This window comes from Sceloporus undulatus, chromosome 6 (genome assembly GCF_019175285.1).
Source record: "Sceloporus undulatus isolate JIND9_A2432 ecotype Alabama chromosome 6, SceUnd_v1.1, whole genome shotgun sequence".
Taxonomy (NCBI): domain Eukaryota; kingdom Metazoa; phylum Chordata; class Lepidosauria; order Squamata; family Phrynosomatidae; genus Sceloporus; species Sceloporus undulatus.
Window position 1 is genome coordinate 86,298,488 of NC_056527.1, and position 23,582 is coordinate 86,322,069.

The 23,582-nt window shown below is 42.1% G+C and overlaps 1 protein-coding gene across 6 annotated transcripts in view; it reads right to left on the bottom strand.

Annotated features, from left to right (window-relative positions):
- CACNB1 (calcium voltage-gated channel auxiliary subunit beta 1) overlaps positions 1–23,582 on the bottom strand; it is a 64,042-nt gene that overhangs the window by 15,225 nt on the left and 25,235 nt on the right. For 5 of the 6 annotated variants that reach the window (XM_042475340.1, XM_042475339.1, XM_042475337.1 and 2 more), the window contains exons 3-5: positions 10,409–10,528; positions 1,977–2,099; positions 1,644–1,780 (exon numbers count right to left, since the gene is read on the bottom strand). In XM_042475340.1, the coding sequence (XP_042331274.1) occupies positions 1,644–1,780; positions 1,977–2,099; positions 10,409–10,528 (380 nt within the window). Of the gene's footprint in view, positions 1–1,643; positions 1,781–1,976; positions 2,100–10,408; positions 10,529–23,295; positions 23,424–23,582 lie in introns of those variants that run through there. The other variant, XM_042475338.1, reaches the window with a different exon arrangement.

Here is a 23,582-nt window from a genome sequence, read left to right on the forward strand (position 1 = left end):
TCTAGTAACAAATTCTGGCAAACTCTGTGCTGGGGCAACGGCACATGTGCCCACAGAGAAGGTTCTGAGTGTCACCTCTGGCACGCATGCCATAGGTTTGCCATCACTGTGTGTCACAGTGCTCCTTTGATGCTGTGTTTAGATGATGCAGCACCAAAGGAGTGCTATAAAGCTGCAGCATGGCGGCTACAACATGTTTTCCTTTCCACATTTTTGCAGCTTCTTTTTGTGCCACGGAAAGGTCAAATTGGGATTGCGGTGTGCGGTTGCTGCAGCCCCGATCTGATTCTAAAAGGGTTGGGCTGCACAGCCCCTACATTCACTTTTTATTAACCACTATATCTAAACACCTATCCATGTATGATTCTTTTTAGCATGCTTCCCATATACATCTTTCTACAGTCATCTTTAGTATTTCTGCTCCCCGTCCCCAATTCCTGTAAGGATTGTTTCCTTTTTACAGGTAGTTAAAATGAGTTTGCACAACTAGCCTCATTCCCAAGGGCAGCAGAGGGAAAATATGAACACAGTTTAGAAGATGACTTGTTAAAAGTCACTCACTCCTGTTATTTAGTACAGTATTCTTAAAAGTAAGTTTTTTCTACTTTTACAACAGGTTTTTTAAACTAATTAATTGTTCTGCTTGTTAGTTTTAAAAATTATTTTTATGTGGGGAGAAATACTCCAAGGCTTGATAAGAGAATGACATGAAACTTCAGAAATTCCTGCTACGATGCCTCTTAAAACATCTTTTTAAAGTAACTAGAAAATGTTACTCCTTACAGTAATAAACTAACTTCATTTCAACTAATTTCATAACTTTCAAATATAACTCTGTTATGCCCCCATCATCAGTATTTTTTGCAAAGTAGCCTTTTCAGGTAACTTGTTACTTCCAAGCTCTTGGTGTGAAAACTCTAGTTCTCCTGTGTGGTCTTCTCTACCCGATCTTAAACCTTTCAATTCTGATCTCAGCTTTCTTTTATGCCCCATCAGACATAGTGGGTTGCCACTCCCCATAACACCCAGCCAGGACTGATATCTTAGATTTATAATCCATTTATTGATTACAGGAGTTGTATTCCAGCAGAGAGCCAGTGTTGAATAGTGTTAGTCTAGGACTCTGGGGGACCAGGATTCAAATCTCCACTTGGCTTTGGAAACTCCCTGAGTGACCTTGTGAAAGTCACACTCTCTCAGTCTCTGAATAAATCTTGGTAAGTAAAATACTATGATAGGGTTGCCATAAGCTGAAGTCAACCTGAAGGCACACAACAGGAAGTCAAAATGCCAGGTGTCAGAAGGCTAATGTAAAATGTAGAGATTGGAAATTTTACTTTTTGGAGGCAACAACTCTCAGACCTCCCCAGACAGCATGGCCAGTAGGAGTCGTTAAAAAAAGCTGTTGTCCACAAAAATAACATTTTCAAGATCAGGCATAGCCTTGAATTAGGTAAGGCCAATAGCCAACCCAGCTTAGTACCACAACTGTGACCGCTGGTAGGCACTTACAGAAGCGAAAATCAATATTATTTCACTGAACTATGGCAACCAGTCAAAAGGTGCAGAAGATTTTGGGTGGTATAGCCTTCTCTATCTCCTCCTAAACTTTCTCTTTCTGTACCTTACTTCTTCCTACCTACCTGGAGCTGAGCCGGTGCTGCCGCATCTTTTGCTCTTGGAGCATCCTCATGTTCTCCAACTTGACAGGGCTAGGGATGAAGCCAACCTCGCAGCCTTCTTTGACCAGCCGTCCAATCCACCAATCATTGTTGTATTTCTGGAGCAGAGAAGATCAGCATCAGAAACATGAGACATTAAAAAAAGGAGGCAAAGAGAGAAGATGATGCGGGACAGCCATGGGGGTGTTACTCTGTGAAGGCTGTTGTATATGTTTGTTAACCATTGTGTGTGTGCCATCTCTTTCCCTCACCAAGATGATGGCCCTCATTGTTTTCACCCATCATTGCACTTACCTCTTTGATATGAAGGAAGTCTTTGGGTTCAAAGGAAATAGACATGCCTTGGACTGGTACATCATCATTGGGAGAAGGATTATAACCCACATTTGTCCTCACAGCAAATGCTACTGGCTTGGTCTGTAAAATGAACAAGAGAATTTGGCAAGGTAAAGGGAACAGGAGGGAGATCTGTAGCTAAATTGCACCCACATCATTACCACTCTATCGTTCTTTCTCCTTGCTTCATTCTTCTTCCAGTCTATTTTAATAATAATAATAATAATAATAAATTTACGTTTCCCCGCCTCTTCCAATGGATTGAAGCGGGGTTACAGACTACTTGAAATTATACAAAACATACAATACAATTCATACACATGTAACTCATCTGAAATGCTGGATGGTATATGCTATATTTCAGAAGGAATTGGCAAACCCCTTTTGAGCATTCCTTGCCTAAGAAAACCCTACGAAATCCATGGGGTCGCCATACATTGATGGGTGACCTGAAGGTACATACACACATACATGTGCTATATGCACATCATGCTGCCTGCTATGTGGCCCTTCACCTAGCATGCAGTCCTCAGGTATGGACAGACAACAGTGAACCAATACTCATTGGCCCACCTGGTCAGGTTTTATGTGTGATATTTGAGAAGGGAGCACCATTTTGTTCACCTCAAGCAGCAAAATATCTTAGGCTGGTCCTGCTGATGAGCCTGGAACTCTGTGCAGAGCTTGGAAAAGTTACTTTTGGGGGCTATAACTCTATGAACCTCCCCACCTGCATGCCTACTCCCATGATTAGTCCAAGGAAAAAAGATTAAATGAAAGACAGACAGAAAGCAAGATTAGTTTTTTTGTGGGTTTTTCAGGCTATGTGGCCATGCTCTAGCAGAGTTTATTTCTGATGTTTCGCCGGCATCTTCAGAAAAGTAAGATTATTTCCATGCTCTGGGACTGAATTAGATTTTCAGAGGTTTGGGGGTACTGTTTCAGTGTTCTTCACTGCTTCCGTGTTTTTCGCCTTGGTCTTCCACAGCATAAGTAACTCTAAAAGTAAAATATTCAAAATTATGCCATATGAAATGTGTATGTTCACTGAACAGAATGAGCCAGGCTCCAAATATAGTTGCCTGAGGCAGTGTAGGGGCCTTTTGAGTGGGTGATTTAAAGCATTGCTCCTCATCCTGCTTGGCTGACTGTGAAGGAGAAGTTGGTAAGAATAGAAGACAGCAATTCCTGGCTCAAATCCCACCTGAATCAGGGAGGCCTCAGACTGCCCTCCTCACATCAGGCCTCATGGTTAACCTGAGACTGCAGTCAACAGATAGCTACAAAACCCGCTGAGCAAGGCAAAGGATGAAACCTGCTGGCTCACAGCCCAGAGGATGAAGAGCAAGCGGTGTTCTGGGTGCCACCCATTCCTACCCACCATGCCTGGCTGGATCCCAGTGACCAAAACATCTCAGGCATCCTAATTTGTGAGACCGCTGCGGCAACAAGCCTGTTTCCTGCACCGAGAGCCAAGAAGAGTGGAGGAAGGCAGGGAGAAAGAACTGGGAGGCTTAATTAACTAACTGCATCTGTTACAGTTGCAGGGCTGCTGCCAAAGAAGGGTCTGTTGCTCCAGAGAAGATTGTTTACTGAACTACCTGTGGTCCCAACCAGAGCCTTAGAAAAACCATCAAGTGCAGAATAGAGGGGACCCTCATTTTGTCACACACACACATACATCTGAAATTCTGGACCATGCCAACAACTATCAGGTCTGAATGCATAGGGAAGCCATTGAAATTGGCAAACACCTAGACAACTTCAACAGGAAAGAAGAAACCCTTAAAGTAAACAAAGGAGCTGCCTGGATACATGCTAGGGTTGCCTCAGGGTGTCGCTTACAGACGCCCCGCAACCCTAGCACGTATTCCGTATGTCAAAGTGGCGGTGCCCTGTACAGATGGGTGCCGCCATTTTGACATGACGGCCATGCCGCATCCAAACGGCATGGTGTGGGTGTTCACGTCGCGTCAGGCCGCTTGTGGCAGCCTAACAGTGGCACTGGAAGGAGCTCTGAAACGGAGCTCCTTCTTGGGGAGCACCTTGTTCCCGCAGCCACCAAATGGCTGCAGGAACGAAGCCAGGAGAAATGGGCCGAACGGCCCCTTTCTCTCCTGGCAGCGGCTCCCCAGGTGTCCTGGGGCATGAAGCCCCAAGGACACCCCTTTTTGGGACCAGGGAGGAGCACATTTTGCCGCTTCTCCCTGGTCCCGAAAAGTGCCGATTGGGGCCTTTGGGCTGCTGCTGTGGCTGCCCTGGCCCCAATACATGTTTCAAAGGAGCGGTTTTATCTTTACTGGCTACCAGTTCGTTCCTGAGCACAATTCAAAGTGCTAGTTATGACCTTTACAGACCTACATGTCTTGGTTCCAGTCTATCTGAAATAATTTATCTCCTCCTATTAGCCTGACTAACGTTTAAGATCTGGAAAAATTTTCTCCCTGTTCAGCCACCATTACAGGAGCTTTTTGTGAGGACAATACAAATAATCCTCTTGGTGGTTGCTCCCATGTCATGGAATTCATGGGAGGCTCAATTTGTTTCCTGTCTGCTCTCTCTCCATCAGCAGACAAACACTTCTGCCTCTTAACTTATTGTGGCAGAAGGATCTGTTAATTGCAGAGGATGGTGGTAGTGGCTACACTTTTATGTTTTAATGTGTTTTAAATGATTATAATATTATGGTTTCAGTTTTTATTTATTTAATTTTTATTATGATGTAATGTTTCTAACTTTTGTATTGAATAGGTTTTAGCTGTGCTTTGTTTTCCTTTGATGTGAACAGCCTTGCGTTCTGTGCCAGGAGAAAGACAGGCTATAAATAAAATAAAATAAAATAAAATAAAATAAAATAAAATAAAATAAAATGCCACTTTAAATAAATAGATTGGAACAAACATCACCAAAAAAGAAGAAGAAAAAGAAAGAAAAAGAAAAAGAGGACAAACATGGGAGTCTTCACTCCCTTCTGTTTTGCTTGAAATCCATCAAACTTGATTCTTTTTTTAAAGCTGATTTTTAAAATTAAATTTCTTCACTTCACTGAATTTTGGTTTTAGCTGGTATCAGTGCAATACATCCTGGCCTGAATTCAACTGGTAGTCCCCAGTTAGAGCAGACCCACTCAGTCAACCGCTCAGTATGTGCATATGTATCAGTGGCTTCCATCACTGGCCACTGAAACCACTGATGTCAGAAGCATGGTGAATCCGCTCTGCACTATACTGAGAACTTCCAAGGAGGTCTCCAAGGCTGCATCTGCACTGCAGAAATAATGCAATTTGACATTCCTTTAACTGCCCTGGCTCAATGCAATAAAATCCTTGAGCATTCCGTTTGTTGTGGCACCAGAGCTCTCTGACAGAGAAGGCTAAATATCCCACAAAACTGCTAATCCTAGAATTCTACAGCATTGAGCCATGGCAGTTAATGGAGAGTCAAACTGCATTATTTCTGCAGTGCAGGTGCAGCCCAAGCTGCTGAGCCCAATTATTTAGGATGGGGATCAGCACCATGGATAGCTCCTTAAATGTCTGAGCTAATCCAGATTCACTGCCCCACAGGCATGGAAGACAACAGCTGCCACAGTCAATAGATCCACTCTTGTTAGGACTAATGACTGGATGTAAGCCACAGATTAATCAATTTCTGTCACTGCTACACCCTGTAACAAAATGTTCCCAGCCTTCCTCATATAACAGGTCACTTCCAGATGCTTTCTTGTAGTGATAATTTGTAATGTGGGCCCCCCGAGCATCCGAGACTGAGGGGAAAAACAGAAGCAGCCAAACACCTTTAGGGCACATAGTCAGATCTGCTACAAGGAAGGCTGGGGCCTTGCCAACCCATAGCATAGTGCCCTGGCTTTTGCGGAACTGCTTGATGGGGCCAGTTCACTTAATAAAGAAGTGAACCTTTCCTTTCATTTCTCAGCCTCCTGCATTGATAAAGCGTTACCATGCCATTAGCCAAATTAATTCACTGGTGCCTGGCCAGCCAGGGATTTGTAGACATCTGTGGGCTGAAGCCAATTGCAAAAAACCACCAACAAGAAGATACAAGCTTTGTGGCAATCTCAGTGGAAGTAAAGATGGGATGCCCATGAACCTCAGACAGGGCTGCGACCATCAGATACCCTATTAATTAAACTAGATCTGCCTTAGATGAGGCTAAAATTATGAATAAAAGTGGATTAAATCTTTATGAGAAGTGAGAGAGCCAGTATGATATAGTGATTTGGGTGTGGGACCCGGACATCAGGAGACCAGGGTTCAAATCCCCATTCTGCCATAGACACTCAGTGGGGGTCCTTAGGCAAGTCATTCTATCTCAGTTTAAGAAGGTGGCAATGGCAAATCCCTGAATTAAATCTCGCCAAGAAAACCCTAGGGTAGGATTGCAATGAGAGCCAGTGAGGTATAGTGCTTTGAGTGCTGGATGACAATTCTGATGTTCAGGGTTCAATTCCCCACTTGACCTTGGAAACCTACTGGGTGACCTTGAGCAAGTCACACAATCTCAGCCCCAGAAAACCCCATGATAGGTTTGCCTTAGTGTTGCCATAAGTCAGAAATAACTTGAAAGCAAACAACAGCAAACAAAAGGGTTGCACTAAATCAGAGTCAATGGAAACAGCAGATAATGAAAACGGCAAAGGGTATTGTGAAATGACCAATGAGATGTAAAAGCATGGAAGTGCCTATCTCAATTAATCCTATAAGTATGTTTGCTCTCTCCCAGTGAACATGTTCATCCCAAAGTGACATCAAAGTTCTCCTTGGTATTTGGAAATATGAGTTTCCTTCAGCATTTCTGGCTGTAGCCCTATAGATGCCAGCCACAGATCTCTTCCTGACTCCTAGACCAAACTTGTTTATCTCTACTGCAGTTGCCATCACTTGTACCATGGTCAGAAAGTTGTGAGTACAGTACTTGAACTGGTATGGTGAGCTTAGGTGTGGGGGGCATTTCTATGACGTGATGGTCACACATATGGCAGTGATGGTGACACCAGCACACAACAACAACAACAACAACAACAACAACAACATACTAGATTGACATTTGCACCTACAGTCCATTACTGTGCAGGAACAGAGACTAAAATCTGTTGAAATAATGGAGATGCTACTGAAATACAGGGCCAGGAGAAGTGAGAGATTTTAAAAAAAATCAATGGGATGGGAAGATTCTGTAGTATACACCTTGCTAAGGTGCAGTCATACTTCAGAAAGGAAACATAGACTGAAATTGCCTGTAGGAGATGCAAGAATTTCAAATATCTGAATTATTCAGGACTTTTCATTTGAAAGAATGATTTTTGCACCTTGGAGGCTTGTTGATTTTAAAGTCTGCAGACTGTTCTGTCCAGAGCTGGCCCTCATGAAAGACCAGGTGACTGATTCAAATGGCAGCTATTCAAGGTGTCATTAAATGTTAAGGTCTCCTAAATGCTTTGGGTTTTTTTAATTAATTCTTGCATTTTTATTGCTAATGCAAATTAGGGTGCAGCATCAGAGGTATTGTGTACTAAAAGGTGACAGGCCCCTTGTATGGGGGTCTAAAGTACAGTCTGCCCTCCATATCCATGGATTCTTTATCCACTGATTCAACCATCCATGGCCTTAAAATATTCAAAGGAATATATATACTCCAAAAAGAAAACCTTGATTTTGCTATTAGATATCAGGGACACCATTTCACAATGCCACTGTATTTAATGGGTCTTTAACATAGCATGCAGCCCCCACCATAACCTACCTCTGCCCAGATGTTTACATGTTACTCAGCATGTAGCTTAACGCTGAGTAGGAGCCAAGTGGTAACAACTGTGGAGAGTGATGATGACACTGTTAGCAGTGACAGCATCAGGAGCTGAAGATGTTATCAGCACTGAGAAAACTGGGCCGGATTATGTTATCAGTACTGCTGGTAGAGAGAGGTACTGACCTGAAGATGCTGTATTGAAGATGTGATAACTGGTTTAATGGAAGAAATTGTGAGTGCAGTTGATTAGATAAGAGAGGAATATTCTCTTTGAAAAATATATATAGAGTGTGAAGCACTGAGTCATGTAATGGCAGCGATAATAGAAATGGCAAAGAGTTATTGTAAAATGACCAATGAGATGTAAAAGCATGGGAGTGCTTGTCCCAATTAATCCCATAAGTATTTGCTCTCTCCCAGTGAATATCTTTTTCCTAAAGTGACATCCAAGTTCGCTTTGGTGTTTAGCAACATGGGTTTCCTTCAACATTTCTGGCTGTAGCCCACAGATACCAGTCATAGACCTTTTGCTGGCTCCTAGACCAATCTTGTTTATCTCTACTGCAGTTGTGGTTACCTGTAGCATAGTCAGAAAGTTGTGTCTGAACTGGTGTAGTGAGTTTAGTATGAGAGGCATTACTATGAGGTGATGGGTCACATTCACGGCAGTGTCTGGGGAACCAAGAGGGGCACAGAGTCTTTGAGCTCCTCTTTGAAAAGGAAAGCAACTACTATAGAGGATCCATTGCAATAAGGAAAAGGACTCTTACAAAAATGCCTGGAGTAATGCAATCTGCCAGCATGGATGCTGACACAGCCAGAGGACACTGAACGATGGCAGTTCTGATGCTAGTGGGCCACAGAATTCATTCTTGTTTTATATCAAACTGTAAAGCAGCTTTTCCAAGGTGCAAAACTCTATTGACAAAATAGGTTCAGCATTCTGGATAGCACCTTGAAAGTCCAGGCTACACTCCGGAGCAGATACACCACCTCACTGACATGGAAGCCTCTGGAGACCATTGAGATAGCATTCATACAAAAGACAGTGTGTTAGCTGACACCATCTCTGCTGTGAGGAAAGGAGAGACCTTTTCAGGTGCTGGAATAGACCAGGTACGCCATCTTTTCCTAGTGATTTATTTGTCCCAAGCGTCATGAGTGCAGCTTCCACTTCACTTTCTAAAATTGTACATTTATCTCTGCAAATGGTTCTTCCTTGATTGAATTTGTCATCCTTTCATCTCTTTCATATTTGTTCTTCAGTGTATTGTTTCAATTGCGTTTTTATTTGTACTTGGTCATGTAATGTGTCCTCCCACTGGCTGTATAGCATCTCCACTCTTGTTTTAAACTTCTCTTTCATTTCTCAGATCTTGTAGAAGAGATCTCTTGGTCTTCCTTTTTTGTTGTCATCTTCCATTTCCTTGCATTAATTATTCTAGTAGTTCTCTTTGTTCCTGTGCACAAGCCACTGAACAGATGCATTCAGGGTTCTAATCCTAATTCTGTCACCTTTTACTTTAGCTTCTTATCTGTCCTTAAGTGCTTGAAGAGTTTCATCTGTCATCCATTGAGGTTTCTCTTTCTTTTTGGCTGCAGATAATGTATTTTTGCATTCCTGCCTGACAATGTCCCTGGCTTTAATACAGAGTTCTTCTGGCTCCTGGTCAATTAGGTTTAATAGTGCAAATGTGCCCATGTATACAGTTGCCTCTTTGGTTGCTTGAAGAATGTGTTTGCAATTAACAAACTTGGCCTCGCAAAATTCAATCAGTTTGTCTTCTACAGTACTTCATTTCTTGATCTTAGGCCAAATTTTCCTACAGTCTTTGATTCTGCTCTGTTTCCTACTTTTGCATTCCAATCACTTATGATTAACAAGAAGTCCTGTTCTGTTTTGTGTGATCAATTTCCTCCTAGACTTCATCACAGAATGTTTCCATTTCTTCCCCTCCCCTGCCTCTGTAGTTGGAGCATAAACTTGGATTATGATTATATTGATGGATTTTCCCTGACATCTTATTGATATCAGTCAGTGAGACTTTGCATTACTTTGACTGCTTTTGCTACATTATTTCTATTAATGACCATGTGAGGGAGGGAAATCTAAAGTACAGTGTACCCGCGTCATACACGCGTGTGCTATATGTGCCTTTCAGCTTATGCTGAAAGCTGCGTAACAGAAGAGGGAATGGCGCGTGCGCCCCATGTACAAGAGCATATGTGGTATTTGCCTTATGGGGGGGGGATGGATCCCCCACATAAGGAAATGGTGCACCATACTATTTCCCACTCTCACAAGTTGGTGAAGGAGATCCACTTGAGTAAAGTGTAAACCTCTGCCTCCCCACACCCAAAGCATGAAAAGTTACTTTTTTGGAATAAACCCTCCAGAAATGCACAGCCACCATGTCTGTTGGGGAGCCCCTCAGAAAGACTCCATTTGGACTCTACTTTCCCTTCACCTTCTGAAGCCAACCAGACAGTTGGATTTTTACAGTAACATATGGTGCGTTTAAACATTCCCACCAACTTATTAGGACAGGCTCCCCCAACATGGTGCCTTCCAGAGATACTGGATGCCAGCTCCTATAAGCACCCAACAGACATGTAGTTACCTTGGCTTTCTCTAGCTGTGCCAGGGCCTGACGCTCTGCTTCCTTGTGTAGGGCTTCACGGTCTTCCTCCAGGGACACATCCGAGTCAGAAGGACGACTGGTATAGGACTCAGCAGAACCCTAAAGAGAGTTATAGGAAAGAGAGTAAAGGTAAGAGTGAGAATGAGTATTACTCTTTGGCTAAACATACACAATGAAATCAGCAAAGACTCTACTATTTGGATCCTTCTTGTGGTCTTCAGATAAAACTCTTTTGAGATCTTAGGGGCAGCCTACAGCCACCTCTGCCTTCGCCAGATTGGGGATGTGGCAACCGCACCAATCTGGCCTTTCTGCAGTGCAAATAGGATTTATAAAAAGCAGCTCCTTTTTGTGCTGTGGAAAGGGCACTGTAGCTGCCAGCACCACAGCTTTATAGCACTCCTTTGGCACTTGGAAAGTTATTTCCTTTGAGGTGTAGTCTGTTTAAGGGCATATCTACACTGTACTGTAGTTGGAAGGTTTGAAATTGCAGCTTCACATAGGCCTGGGACAGACCGCCTGAAAAGGGCGGCCTGCTGGCGGCCTCCTTTTTCTGTCACATGGCGGGTTCTTTTTCTGCCACAGGGAGGACATAACAAGTGCGCCAATGGCACACTTGTTATGTAAACGATGTACGGTGACATGCAGACACCACCCATCACTTATATCACAATGGTGGCACCCGTGTACACAGGGTGCCACCATTGTAACGCCGCCGGCACATATTAGGCTTAGGGACCGTGCGGTTGCCACATGGTCCCTAACCCTAAAATAGGCACCGGTACGCCGCTTGTTGGCGGTATGTACCATGCCAAAGACAGAAGATGCATCTAAAAATAATGCTGTTTAACGCCATTTTAACTGCAATGGCTCCACTGTACAGATTTGTAGTTTTATGGGGCACCAGCACTCTGGCAGAGAAGGCTAAATACCTTGTAAAACTACAAATCCCAGGCTTTGACAGGATGAAGCTACAATACTTAAAGTGGTGTCAAACTCTATTACTTCTACAGTGTAGCTGCATCCTCTGTCTGTGTGAAGCTGCAGTTTCAAGCCGTTCAACTGTCCTGATTTGGCAGGAATAGTTCCAATGATTCCTCCCTCATCCAGTTCTTCTAGCTGCTTTTATAATATTCCAGTTTGCACTTCTTTAACTCAGTGGAGGCAGAGGGTAGGGGTGAGAATCTTGTCCTGCTCAGCAGGCTCACGCAAAAGCAAACTGCTGCAGCTTCTCCTAGTTTGCATTCATCCTTTTTACTCATAAACAGTTTTGCCATCTTCATCATACTCTCATACTGTTTGGCCACACATGTTCCAGTTTTCATATGTGAAATGTTAGAGGTTATGCAATTTGGCAGGTCTAAATATCCTAAAGGTACCAGATCCTATATGATCTTTCAAGCTAAACAGCATCAGCACTGGTTAGAACTTGAATGGAAAACCACCAATGAATTCCAGGTGCTTTAGGTTATACTGTGGAGGAAAGAACTGGCAAAGTCACGTCTGAGTATTCTTTGCCTAAGAAAACCCTATGGAATCCATGGGGTCATCATAGGTGACAGGAGACTCGAAGGTATATACATGCACACAACAGATCTGCCACACTGGATTTACACACTGGATTTTTTCTTACACAAAATAATATCTTTCAAAGTTTTCAGGGCAGTAGACATGTTAGTTTTCTGCAGCAGAAACAAGTGTCTGATGTTTTTAAGCTGAATAAGTTTTATTTTGCAGAATGATTTGTGGACAGTAGTCTACTTCAACAGATGCATGGAAAGTTTCCTCTGCTGGCAGATTATTAATTCACATCATTCTGTGAAGCAGTGATGAATGGCATTGTGAGGGATCACTTGAACGCTTACAGTAGTTTAAAGTCCAAATTAAATCAAATTTAGGATATGCTACAGGCAGAGGCTCAGGAACATTACCACTCATAGTAAGTCAGGCCACTGCTGATAGGTGCCTGTAAGAGTTTTTCAGAAGTGGAGTTTGAGGTAAATTATAAAGAAATTATAAAGAAATTAACTTTGCCTAAAACTACATTTTAACCATTTCTGTAAAGCAAGAAAAGCCTTTAATAAATATCACACGCAGGAGTAAACAACAACAACAACAACTTTGTTTCTAATCCAGTTCTGTATTAGTAAATTATGATGAATCCAGTAAAAGAAAAAAGTTAAACGAATAACCTTTTTTTAAAAAAAGGGTATTTGAATAAATAGATTCTTGATCCTCTTACAAGTATTATGCCTGTTTACTTTGTAGTAAGCACTACTAAATGTAATGGTTGTTGCTTCCAAGTATGTGTACATTGGATTATAATAATTATTAATTCTAATATAATGTTATAGATTATTCATAGTAATTGCTGATACAATAAATAAACTGTTACCAACAATACTGGAAACTTTCTCAGTCGTTGCTCACTCCTCCACTATCCTCAACCTAGACAGAGCAATACCACATTCAGTACAGTCACATTATTCCATTAAGCAGCTCTTGTTGCTAAAATGAAATATTTCAGAAAGTTATAGTCTTCTCTCCAAAACCACCATAATCACTGTCTAATAGAACTGTTGCTGTGTTTTTTGATTAACCTGTAGATCTGTAATTACTCAGATTCTTTTTAACGTTCTTCTTTCAGAAGGAATAAAAATAATAATTCTTTTGATGAATGGATCATTAAATCTCCATGCATTCTTGAACACACATAGCTTGACTGGGGTGAGAGTGAGGGTCTGAAATGTCAACCTTCATTAGCAGCCCCCCATGCAGCTAGTGTGGGAGATGGGTTTACTGCAAAAGCTGAGCTGAGAACTCTCTAGGAAGCAAGAACTCCTGGGGCAGCTGTCAATCTATCTGGCAGGATGGAAGCCAGGAGCATCTATGCCAACCCCATTCGGTACAGACTACTTCTCAAGAATAAAAGCCTATCTACTAAACTCTTTTCATTTGATTGCTTTTCAAAAATACATCTTTGCCATCAGGGGTATAGTGCCCATTTGTTAAAGCCACACTTTGCCATAGTCTTTTACACCTCCTTGAGAGCCAGCATGGTATAGAGGTTTGAGTGCTGGAATACGACTCTGGAGACCAGGGTTCAATTCCCAGCTCGGTCATAAAACTCACATAAAACCTTGGGCAAGTTACACTCTATCAGCCTCAGGGGAAGACAATGGCAAAGCCCCTCTGAAGAAACCTTGCCCCAAAAAAATCCCATTATAGGGTCACTTAGGGTCTCCATAGGTTGGAAACAACTTGAAGGCACACAACAACAACAAAAGTGAAATATGCAAACACGATGCAGGCCTTTATCCAAATGCAGAAATGAATAAAAGGAAAACTCAAACTCACACCATTGGTCTTCCTTTACCGTTAGCCTTCTGAATCCATGGATTCAACCATCCACAGCTTGAAAATATTCAAAAATATATAAATTCCAATAAGCAAACCTTGATTTTGCCATTTTATATAAGGGACATCATTTTACTAAGCCACTGTATTTAATGAGACTTGAGCATCCATGGATTTTGCTATCCACATCAGGTCCTATAACCAAACCCAGCAGATACCAAGAACCCACTGTACTTAAAGAGCACATGTGCTGTTGAGAAGAATGACTTTTCAAATTAAGAAACACCTTCCAAAGGTACAGCAGACTGGATACCCATCCTCACCAAGAAAAATCAAGATAAAGAAAGAGGAAGGCAGAATCAAGCAAAGAAAGTACTTGCATGGTAGGCTAGCAAATTGCTCCAGCGGCAGCCCAAAGTTCAGCTCTCAAATGAGAGTCTTGCTAGGACTAAACCAGATAGCTCTTGGTATTTCAGAGTAAAAATAGTTTCCTGCTTCTTACCACCACTCTCTCCCCAAATGTTTGTAACTGAACTTTGCCTTCTGGTTCTATTCCAGATGAGAAAGCCACATGTAATAGAGCTTCTCCAAGCCACAACAATGGGACAAATTAGAAAGGCAGTCAATATATGCAGAATTAGGGTTGCCAGACTGAAATCTGTAGGGAACTCTTGTGCCTTTAACGGTTGTACAAAAGAGAGAAATTCAACAGGTATTGCTTATCACCCAGGCAGATAATAATTTACGGCTGCTGAAATACTCTCTTCTGCACAACTACTTTACGTACACAGGAGCCTATTCCAGTTTTGACTCTGAGAATCCTATGCAGAACTCACAAGATTCAGACCTGCAAAGGGTGTGAACATGACAGGGTTAATACTAGTATAGTAACATCAGCCTGATGCTCACCAACATCTGGCATTTAGGAGGAAGTGGGCTTGGAGGAGATTAGCTACAACAACAAAACAACAATAAAAGATTCTGCACAAAAATGATGAGGTGGTTTCCGGCATACTCCTGTCATGATTCCATGAAATGTGGATGAAATCCAATTTTTAAAACAGAGGCGAAGCTAAGATACTACAAATTCCCTAGTGCAGAGCAAGAGAGAGGTGTGTATGTGTAAATCAGGGAGTTCTGTTTTACCCAGCCAGTTGTACTGGCTCTTTGAGGACTTCCATTCCCAGCCACACAACCTGAAAAGTTTCAGAAAGGGATGTCCTGTTATTGCTGCTCCTTCTGTTGCTGCTATCATCTGCAGTTATACCCCACATTTTTGTCACAGTTGGGATGCAAAGCAGATTACAAATTAAAATGATTACAATATACAGTTGGCCCTCCTATTGTATGGGGAATCCATTCCGCTGCCCCCCCCTGCTGCCGCCCAGCAAAAACAGAGGCTCGCATGTTTTCAATCCTCATAGATCTGAATAGGGTGTGTCCCTGGGTGTGTACGCCATTAGAAATAATGGAGGTCACCCCTCCGTGCACAGTTGAGGTCATGGATCTCAGATCCGCAAGTTAGGAGGGGCGACTGTATAGTGGCCCTTGGTATCAACTGGGGCTTGATTCCAGGATCTCCTATGGACACCAACATCTGTGGATGCTCATGTCCCATTAAATACAGTGGCATAGTAAAATAGTATCTCTTATATACAGATGACAAAATCAAGGTTTGCTTTTTGGAATATATATATATATATATATATATATATATATATTCAAGTTGTGGATAACTGAATCCACAGAGAAAGAATCTGTGGATATGGAGGACCAACTGTACTTAAAAACAAACAAAAAGTCAACATTAAAACAGAATTAAGCTATTAACAATTTAAAACATACACGTAAAAGGATAAAAAGTAATGTTAAAAATTACAATTAAAAACAAGACAACATTCTCTTAAAAGTCCTTCAAACGTTCTGTACGTTTTCAGAGCTTTTGATTTATTTGGGCTGAAAAATATCCATGTAGCTTTTTGTACTATTTATGCTGGTGTCCAAAAGAGCAGAGTCTCCTTCCTTGGAGGTCTTTAAACAGAGGCTGGATGGCCATCTGTCTGGGATGCTTTGATTAAGATTTCATGCATGGCAGGGGGTTGGACTGGATGGCCCTTGTGGTCTCTTCCAACTCTATGATTCTATGATTAAAAGGTGGTGTGGGGCCAAGGGGTTAGACAAAAAATGAGAAACCTATAAGCAGTCATTGTTAGATGGTAGGTTCAAGGCAAAATGGGAGAAGAGAAAGCAATAGGGAGGCATACATGGTAGAAGGGGCTGTTCCAAAATCAGCCAAGGCATTACTCACCACCTCAGAATCATCATCCAGCTCATACAGATACATCCTGGGAAGCAGAGGTGGCACCGGCAACAGCAGTGAGGTGTGGGCACGCCACCAGCACCCCCAAACCCACCACCAACAACAACTGAGCAAGGAGGAGGGAAAGTCAGTATTCAAAGTGTCCAAAAAGAGCCAGAGGCTGTGGAGGCTCTGTGGGGCAAAAGAATGGCAAATCCAAGTGCAGACAACAGTTATCTTCCCTCCCTGCTCCCCCCCCCACAACTTTTAGAGGGAGCAGGAAGAGGAAAACCCAGCCGAGAGGCTTTCTGGTTCGACAGCGTCTTTGCCTCCAGTGCTTTCGATCTTCAGACTAGAGTTAGAAAGTGCCAAGAGATGATGACGTGCCTCAGAGATGCAATTGGCTTATTCCTTTATGTGTCATTTATTAGCAAAGCTGATCTGTAGTTCAGTTATATGTGTGTATATGTGTGTGGCCATCTGTAGCCACATTATTTGAAGTTACTGAAACCTGTCTTGATTCAACAACAAAATGGTCTGTTCGCATTAAACATTAATAACTGAGGTCTTTACATCTCCAGAATAAACAGTGGAAACCTTGTATGCTTGCTTGTGTCTTACTGGACCACAGGCACTGTGTTTTAAAGTTGAACATACCAGGCCATGTCTGAATTACAAATTATGGACTGGCAGATCCACTGGGGAAATACTGTAAACAGAATCCTAGGAATAGCAGCTTGCTTGCTTGCTTTCATCTGAGTGAAATAGGTACAAAAATTTTGTGGCTATACAAAGGAGTTCCTCCTGCACATTCCATAATCCAGCTTCCTAGTATTTTGCATCCAGTGATCATGTGGTGCATTTGGAACCCAGTGCCTATATCTGTTTGTTGAAAATTGCCCTTACTTTCCCAAAACAGTCTTGGGTCTTTATCCATGTGTTTAAGATTTCTCTTCTATTCTGGCACAAGCATTCATCCTAACACAGTTGGACTTATTTTGTCCTCAGAGCAACCCCCTGAGAGCTTTTGAGTTTCACTGCTGAAAAGGAATTTGAACTTGGGTATTCTGTTTCCAAAGCCAGCATCGAACACTAACTATGCCACATGGACCTCTTGCCTTTAGAAGCTACAGTGTCTAACCATTGCCTACCAACGTAATCATAAGCCCCGTTCTCATGCACCCTTCACTCATTCATTTAGCACTCCTGTCCATAGCATTATTACTTCTGAAAAATTTGGAGTGAAATAAAATAACACAAACATTTGTGAAACAAATGAGATTTGCCATTTTGAACTACAGAGTTTGGTTTCCAATCTAAAATACTTGGCCTATTTCACATGAGACATTTTAAACTACCTCTTATGCTATTTGCGCCATATGCGACTGCTGCTAATGGAGGACAGAGCATGTACCTAAAAGTGAATACAGATGTCCACAGACAGACAGATGTAAAGAAATGCAGCAAAGCAAGAAGAAAATGTATTTCTGTGTTTCAAACAAGGAATGCCCAATGGGTTTCAAACAAGGCATGCTTGTTTTCAGGTTATTTTGCACTTCTAGGTGGATGCTCTCTGTGCACCTTGATGGAAAGGCAATAGGTAACACATGGCCAATGGACAAATTGCACCAGTGATGAAGACATCAGAGGTAGAAAAGAAATAAATACATTTTAAATAAATAAATAGATAAATAAATGCCTTTAAGAGAAAATTGTGGTTTGCCTCCCCACATTGCTCTTCCACTGAAATTAAATTTCATGGCATGAGTTGGGCTTTAAAACAAAGTGTGTGGAAGTGTGCATTTTATTTTCAACATGCTAGTATTTCCTGGAGGCTTCCAAGAGTTCTAATTGGCTTGAAAGCAAGGAATGTGTATTAAGACATCTGCCTTTTAAAAAAAGAAGTACATTACAGCTTCTGGGGGTACTGTCACCATACCAATGAGTGTCAGAGCTGAACAACATCTGCATTGCTGTCCACAGACCATGTGTCACCTATTGCATCATATATATTTTTAAAAAGTCAAAAAATTACAAAGGCTTCCCCATCCAATATCAGAGAAATGTAACAATCTCAATAAATAAAGAGGTCTTGTAGCACCTTTGAGACTAACTGAAAGAAGTTGCCAGCATGAGCTTTTGTAGACTTAAGTCTCAAATGGCTCTGAGGAAGTAGACTGAAATCTACAAAGGCTTATGCTGACAACTTCTTTCTTTCAGTTAGTCTCAAAGGTGCTACAAGTACTGAGTTAACAGACTAACACGGCTATATCTTTGATTTCAATAAAGTAGCACATATTACGCAACTGTCAAAATGAAGTTATCAAAGAAGCTTGACACATCTCCAAACACAAATGATTCTAGTATGAGGATCCCACAACCAAGAAGGCCCTCACTCAAGCCACTCTTCCCCTTTCTGTTTATGTGTCTTCAAGTTGCGTGTCGACTTATTGCTACCCCATGAATTTCATAGGGTCTTCTCAGGCAAGCCGCCAACATTTCACAGTTGAAAATAGGCACACACATCTTAAGAGGCCAGAAGCTGCACTAAAGCTGTGCTCCGGTCCTTAGGACTGGAGCGTGGCTTTGGAGCAGCTTCCAGCCTCATATGACGCATGCATCATTTAAATAGCATACCTCCAAAGTGACCCGAAGCAGCTTTATTTTGACCTCTCTAAGTACAAATTAATTTGCACTTTGAACGCAGTTTGCAGCACTGGAAATAAGCTGAGGACAAAAGGAGCAAGTGGGAGGAGAGTGAAAATGGAACTTTTAAAAAGCAAGTGGGAGGACAGAGGATTCATTGGGATCTTTTAGGCCCTGAACAGACCAGTGATAAATGCCAGCATCGAGGCAGAGAGGGGGTATGGCAACTATACCCTGCACTCCTGACTCTGCCCCCATGCCAGTGTGATACTGCGCGCCCCACCACCTGGCAGGAGGCATCATGGTGCTCCCTTGGCACAGTGTGTACATGCACCGTGCCAAAGGAGTGCCAAAAAGCCGTGGCACCGGCAGCTATGTCACCGTGCGGTTGCTGTATCTCCAATATGGCAGGGAAAGGGGCAGCATCCCTCCACCCCTTAGGGGCCATCTGTAAAGCACCTTAGACAGGTTTTTAAAACAGAAAGTCTTTAAAAAATGAGCTGGAGTATTATACTGTTTTATAGTGTACTGTTTTTAAGTGTTTTTATCTTTTTACCTGCATTTTATTCTTTTAATGAGTGATCTGTTTTAATACTGTAATAATTCAATTCTATTTTAATGCTCTCTTTTGTATGTTTTTAATAGTACTGTTCTTTCAAATTGTAAGCTGCTCTGAGTCCCAATTTGGGGAGAAAAAAGTGGAATAATAATACAGTAATATGACTGTCCTTGCCAAATTGTGACAGTTACTCTCCAGCTATCACTCACAAACAAGACCAGGAGTGGGACTCATTTCAAAGATTTCAAAGGCTGTTCCTCTCTTGGATGATTCTCTGAAATATCATCCTCATTTTCTGGGTGCTGGGGTCTTTTGACATGTTTCTGGCTTGTTCATATTCTGGCCTAGGCATGCCAGGAGAGTCACTCTAACAAATACTATGCCCCCAACCCATTTAGGGTCCTTATAAATCAACATCAATATCTTGTTCATTTCTGAGTTGACATATATAGGATTGTCCCATATGCCCTGGAATTTAAGAAGTGGATTAATATTGAATTGGACCAGTGGGCCATCTAGTTGAGAGGTTTCAAGCTTAGGTCTTTCCCAGGCATACAATCTAAGACCTTTACCATAAAGTTTAGACATTACTATACTCCTCAAAATCCCCTAACTAAGATTGCTTGAAAATTCTGAGTGTTGTCGTTCAAATAGGTAACTTTTCCAAGCTCTGCTTTCACACACTCTACCGCTATGTGCCTCCTACTCTCATAATATAGATTGTACCTGTCTGCAACAGATCACATTTTATTGCTCCGTACAACCTGGGAATTAGTTTCCTGCCTTGCGTTCATATCTCTCTCCATCTCCCATCCTGAACTTCTGGGAATAACAAAGGAAAAAGAGAAGCTTCTATCCCTTAACCCCTAAAATTCCTGGTCTGAGAATCTGCAGTTCCAGGAGCTCTTTAACACTACACAATTATTGTGCTGTATTTCACTTTAACTGTTATGGCAACATCCTACAGAATCCGGGGGGTTGTGATCTGCTCTGGTTGAGAATTCTTAAATGCCCCCCTGCTTTCCAAACTGCAAATCCCTGGATTCTATGGAGTGGAACCATGGCAGTTAAAGTGGAATCACACTATTGTAATCATGTAGTGCAATGGTTTTCAAATGGTGAGACAGGACCTCCAGGAGAAGCGCAAGAGTTGCTCGGGGGGGGGGGGGCAGACATGAAAGCCATAATCCTTCCTCTCCTCCCAAACTGTTTTATGTCTAAAATCTACACATACATTGATTTAAATAGTATTGATTTGAACTATTTCCTTATAAAATGTTAAAATATGAAAATACATGAATCTGTGAATGAAAATATGCACACTAAATAAAATATTTTTATTCATCTACTACATCAAGGGAGGGAAATTGCAACATCTGCATACAGATGTAAAGGAGGGGTCCCAAGTGTAAAGCATTTGAATACCACCAATGTAGTATGATAGGACCCCAAGACCTCTCCAAGATTTCATTTCATACTGAAAATGTACATCACTCCTGTAAGATAAACTTTATGGGTGGTAAATGATGCAGTAGAAGGACACAGTCCTTTAGCTGATTACTGCCTTGGCTCAGTGTGAGGGAATCATGGGAATTCTAGTTTATTTTGTCCTCAGGGCTCTGTGACAGAGAAAGTTAAATGGCTCCCAAAACCACAGTTCCTAGAATTCCCGAGCATTGAGACAGGGCAGTTAAAGTGGTCTCAAACTGGATTATTTCTGCAGTGTGTTTTGGACCTAGACATTCTATTCCCTTGTGACTGGCCAATGAGGTCACCAGACTAGGATATTCTCCCACCCTATAGGTTTATATAGGTTTCAAAGTACTAGCAGTGTTAGTCTCTTACATCATTATGCCATGCAGTACTCCAGCCAAAGAAGTAGATTTATATCCACAAGCGCACACATGAAATAAAAACAAGTTAGGGCTTTACCATGAGCCTCATTCTCGAAGCAATCACATCAAATTTCCCCCAGAATCAAATAAAGGCAATTGCAGCATGTATCCATGAGCCATCTCCCATCTTAACAGGTATGAGAACAGGTTGCTAAGAGGAAAGTTTATTCCCATAGCCCATTCCTAGCCATCAATCTCCTCCTTGAAAGCTTGAAATTCCAAGCTACACTGAAACTATCTAGGCAGAGTCTACAAAATACAAACCAACTTTTCTCTGCCATTGCACAGCAGTAAAGTTTTGGCCACAATACTGACAAGGAACCTAAAAACCATCTGCCTGGTGACAGGAGACACATGCTCTACAGAGCCACAATCCGGATAAACCTCACTTAAAGGACACTCTGGCAGGAGCTGGGCATTGGCTGCTATGGGGATGATGTAAGTTTCCAGAGTGTGGAAGAGTTACATTTTTGGACTATAACTCCCAGAGATGACCCGCAGGCAAATGTTGTGGGATTCTGAGAGTAGCTCTCTGAAAAGTAAGTCGCTGAAGCTCTTAGTCAGTTTTAGTTCCAGACCAAGTGAACAATTCATGTTCCTGTTAGTCTAATTCATATTCCTCTTAGTCAAAGCCATCCAGAGAAGACCGGGCTTAAACTGGTGCCCCCCAGGTTGCTGGACTCTAATTTGCACCCGCGTCTGGCATGGCCAACAGCCATGTTGGCTGAAAATGAGGAGAGCTGCAGTCCATCACACCTGGAAGGTGCCAGTGTGGGGAAGTTTGTAGGATGAGTTACAGTATCCAAGTGGGAAACAGAGCTGACGTTTGGAGTCAGCTGGCCCATGAAGAAGATCACACAGTCTTTGTCCAGTTTCAGTAAATCTCAAGACTGCCACAATTTCGTGGTGCTAGACTCAACGCTGCTGATGTGGATTCGCAACAACCATAACACATACAATAATAATAATAAAAATACTTTCCAGTACATGGGAGACTATCTTTATCTCTGGCTAATCATGGCAGCAATAAAGGTGTTAGAAGCACACTTAGGAGAAATTAATCCACATTCTTACTAAGTGTACAAGGGATTACAACGTAACAGGTTGAATATGAGTTGGGTAACGGGATAGACATAGACCCCACGATGCTTACTTGCATGTTACCTCATGTTATATCACCAGATGCCGCAATAAACCATGTTCATGATTCTGTTCTCTGCTCTTATGGGTGACATTTCACGAACAATATCTGGAAAGCTTAGTATTTAAAATATACACTTTCCCCATCCCCTGAAAACTCCAGCATTTGCACATATTTACGGTCAATTACTGCATTTTAAAAGCAGTTGTCACACATCCAGGTCCCAAATGGTATCATTTCCAGGAATAAAAAACCAACACGCACACAAAAATCATCTTCATCCTTAAACCTGGTTCCTAAATAGCTCAAGGTTAGTAGCCTACCAATCAAATAAGTACCACCTGGAAGCTATACTCTAATATTATCAACACATTTGGGAGCAGCCCAACAGCTAGTACATGTAGGAACAAAAAAAGATTCTAACTGTGCCTAACATGAGGATAGATATATTTTAGATGTATAGAGCAAATTTACAGAACTGATGTATGCCTGTAGATAGATAAATATTTATTATGGTCACAGACCAGCATAAGAACAACAAAATACAATATGCAATAACACAAATCATTAAAAAGTTATATATATATATATATATATATATATATACACACACACACACACACACACACACACACACCCCTAAAAATGCAAATATAGATAGTCATCTATCTGTCGGAGGACAGATTTATGCCTGTAAATACAGGTGGTGGGGAAGAGGAGAGGGGAAGTTGGGACTGGCAGGGGATGACTTGAAGTGGGAATGCTGGGTTACCAATGGCATGGAAACCATCCAAAGTGGTAGCAGTCTGAGCTCTAGAAGTCCAAATGTGGGTTGGGGGCCAAACTAGTGAAAGAATAGGGTGGGATAGGCAGTAGGGCACAGGTAAGGGGGGATCTCTCTCCTGAGGAGGATGATCCCAAGCCTGGGAAGCCAGGGTGGAAAATAGGGAGGGAGGTGCAAGTGCTCACCAAAACGGGCCTGGAGTCTTTGCCGTCGGGTGTCTCCATGCTGCCTGGGCCTGGTGTTATGTGGACAGCAGTGGCTCTGCCCGATTGCTGGGGGTTCAGGTTACAAACATACTGCTACATTTGCAAACTGCTGGGGTATATTTAGCCCAGGGACTGGACATCCCAGCAATGGGGTTGGGTGGGGGTGGGAGGCTATGCCAAGAGTCATTCTGGTTGACTCCCATGTAGAAAGCAAATGTTCTGGCTTGGCGGTGGGCCGGTGAGTGGGTGAGTAGATAGATGGGGAA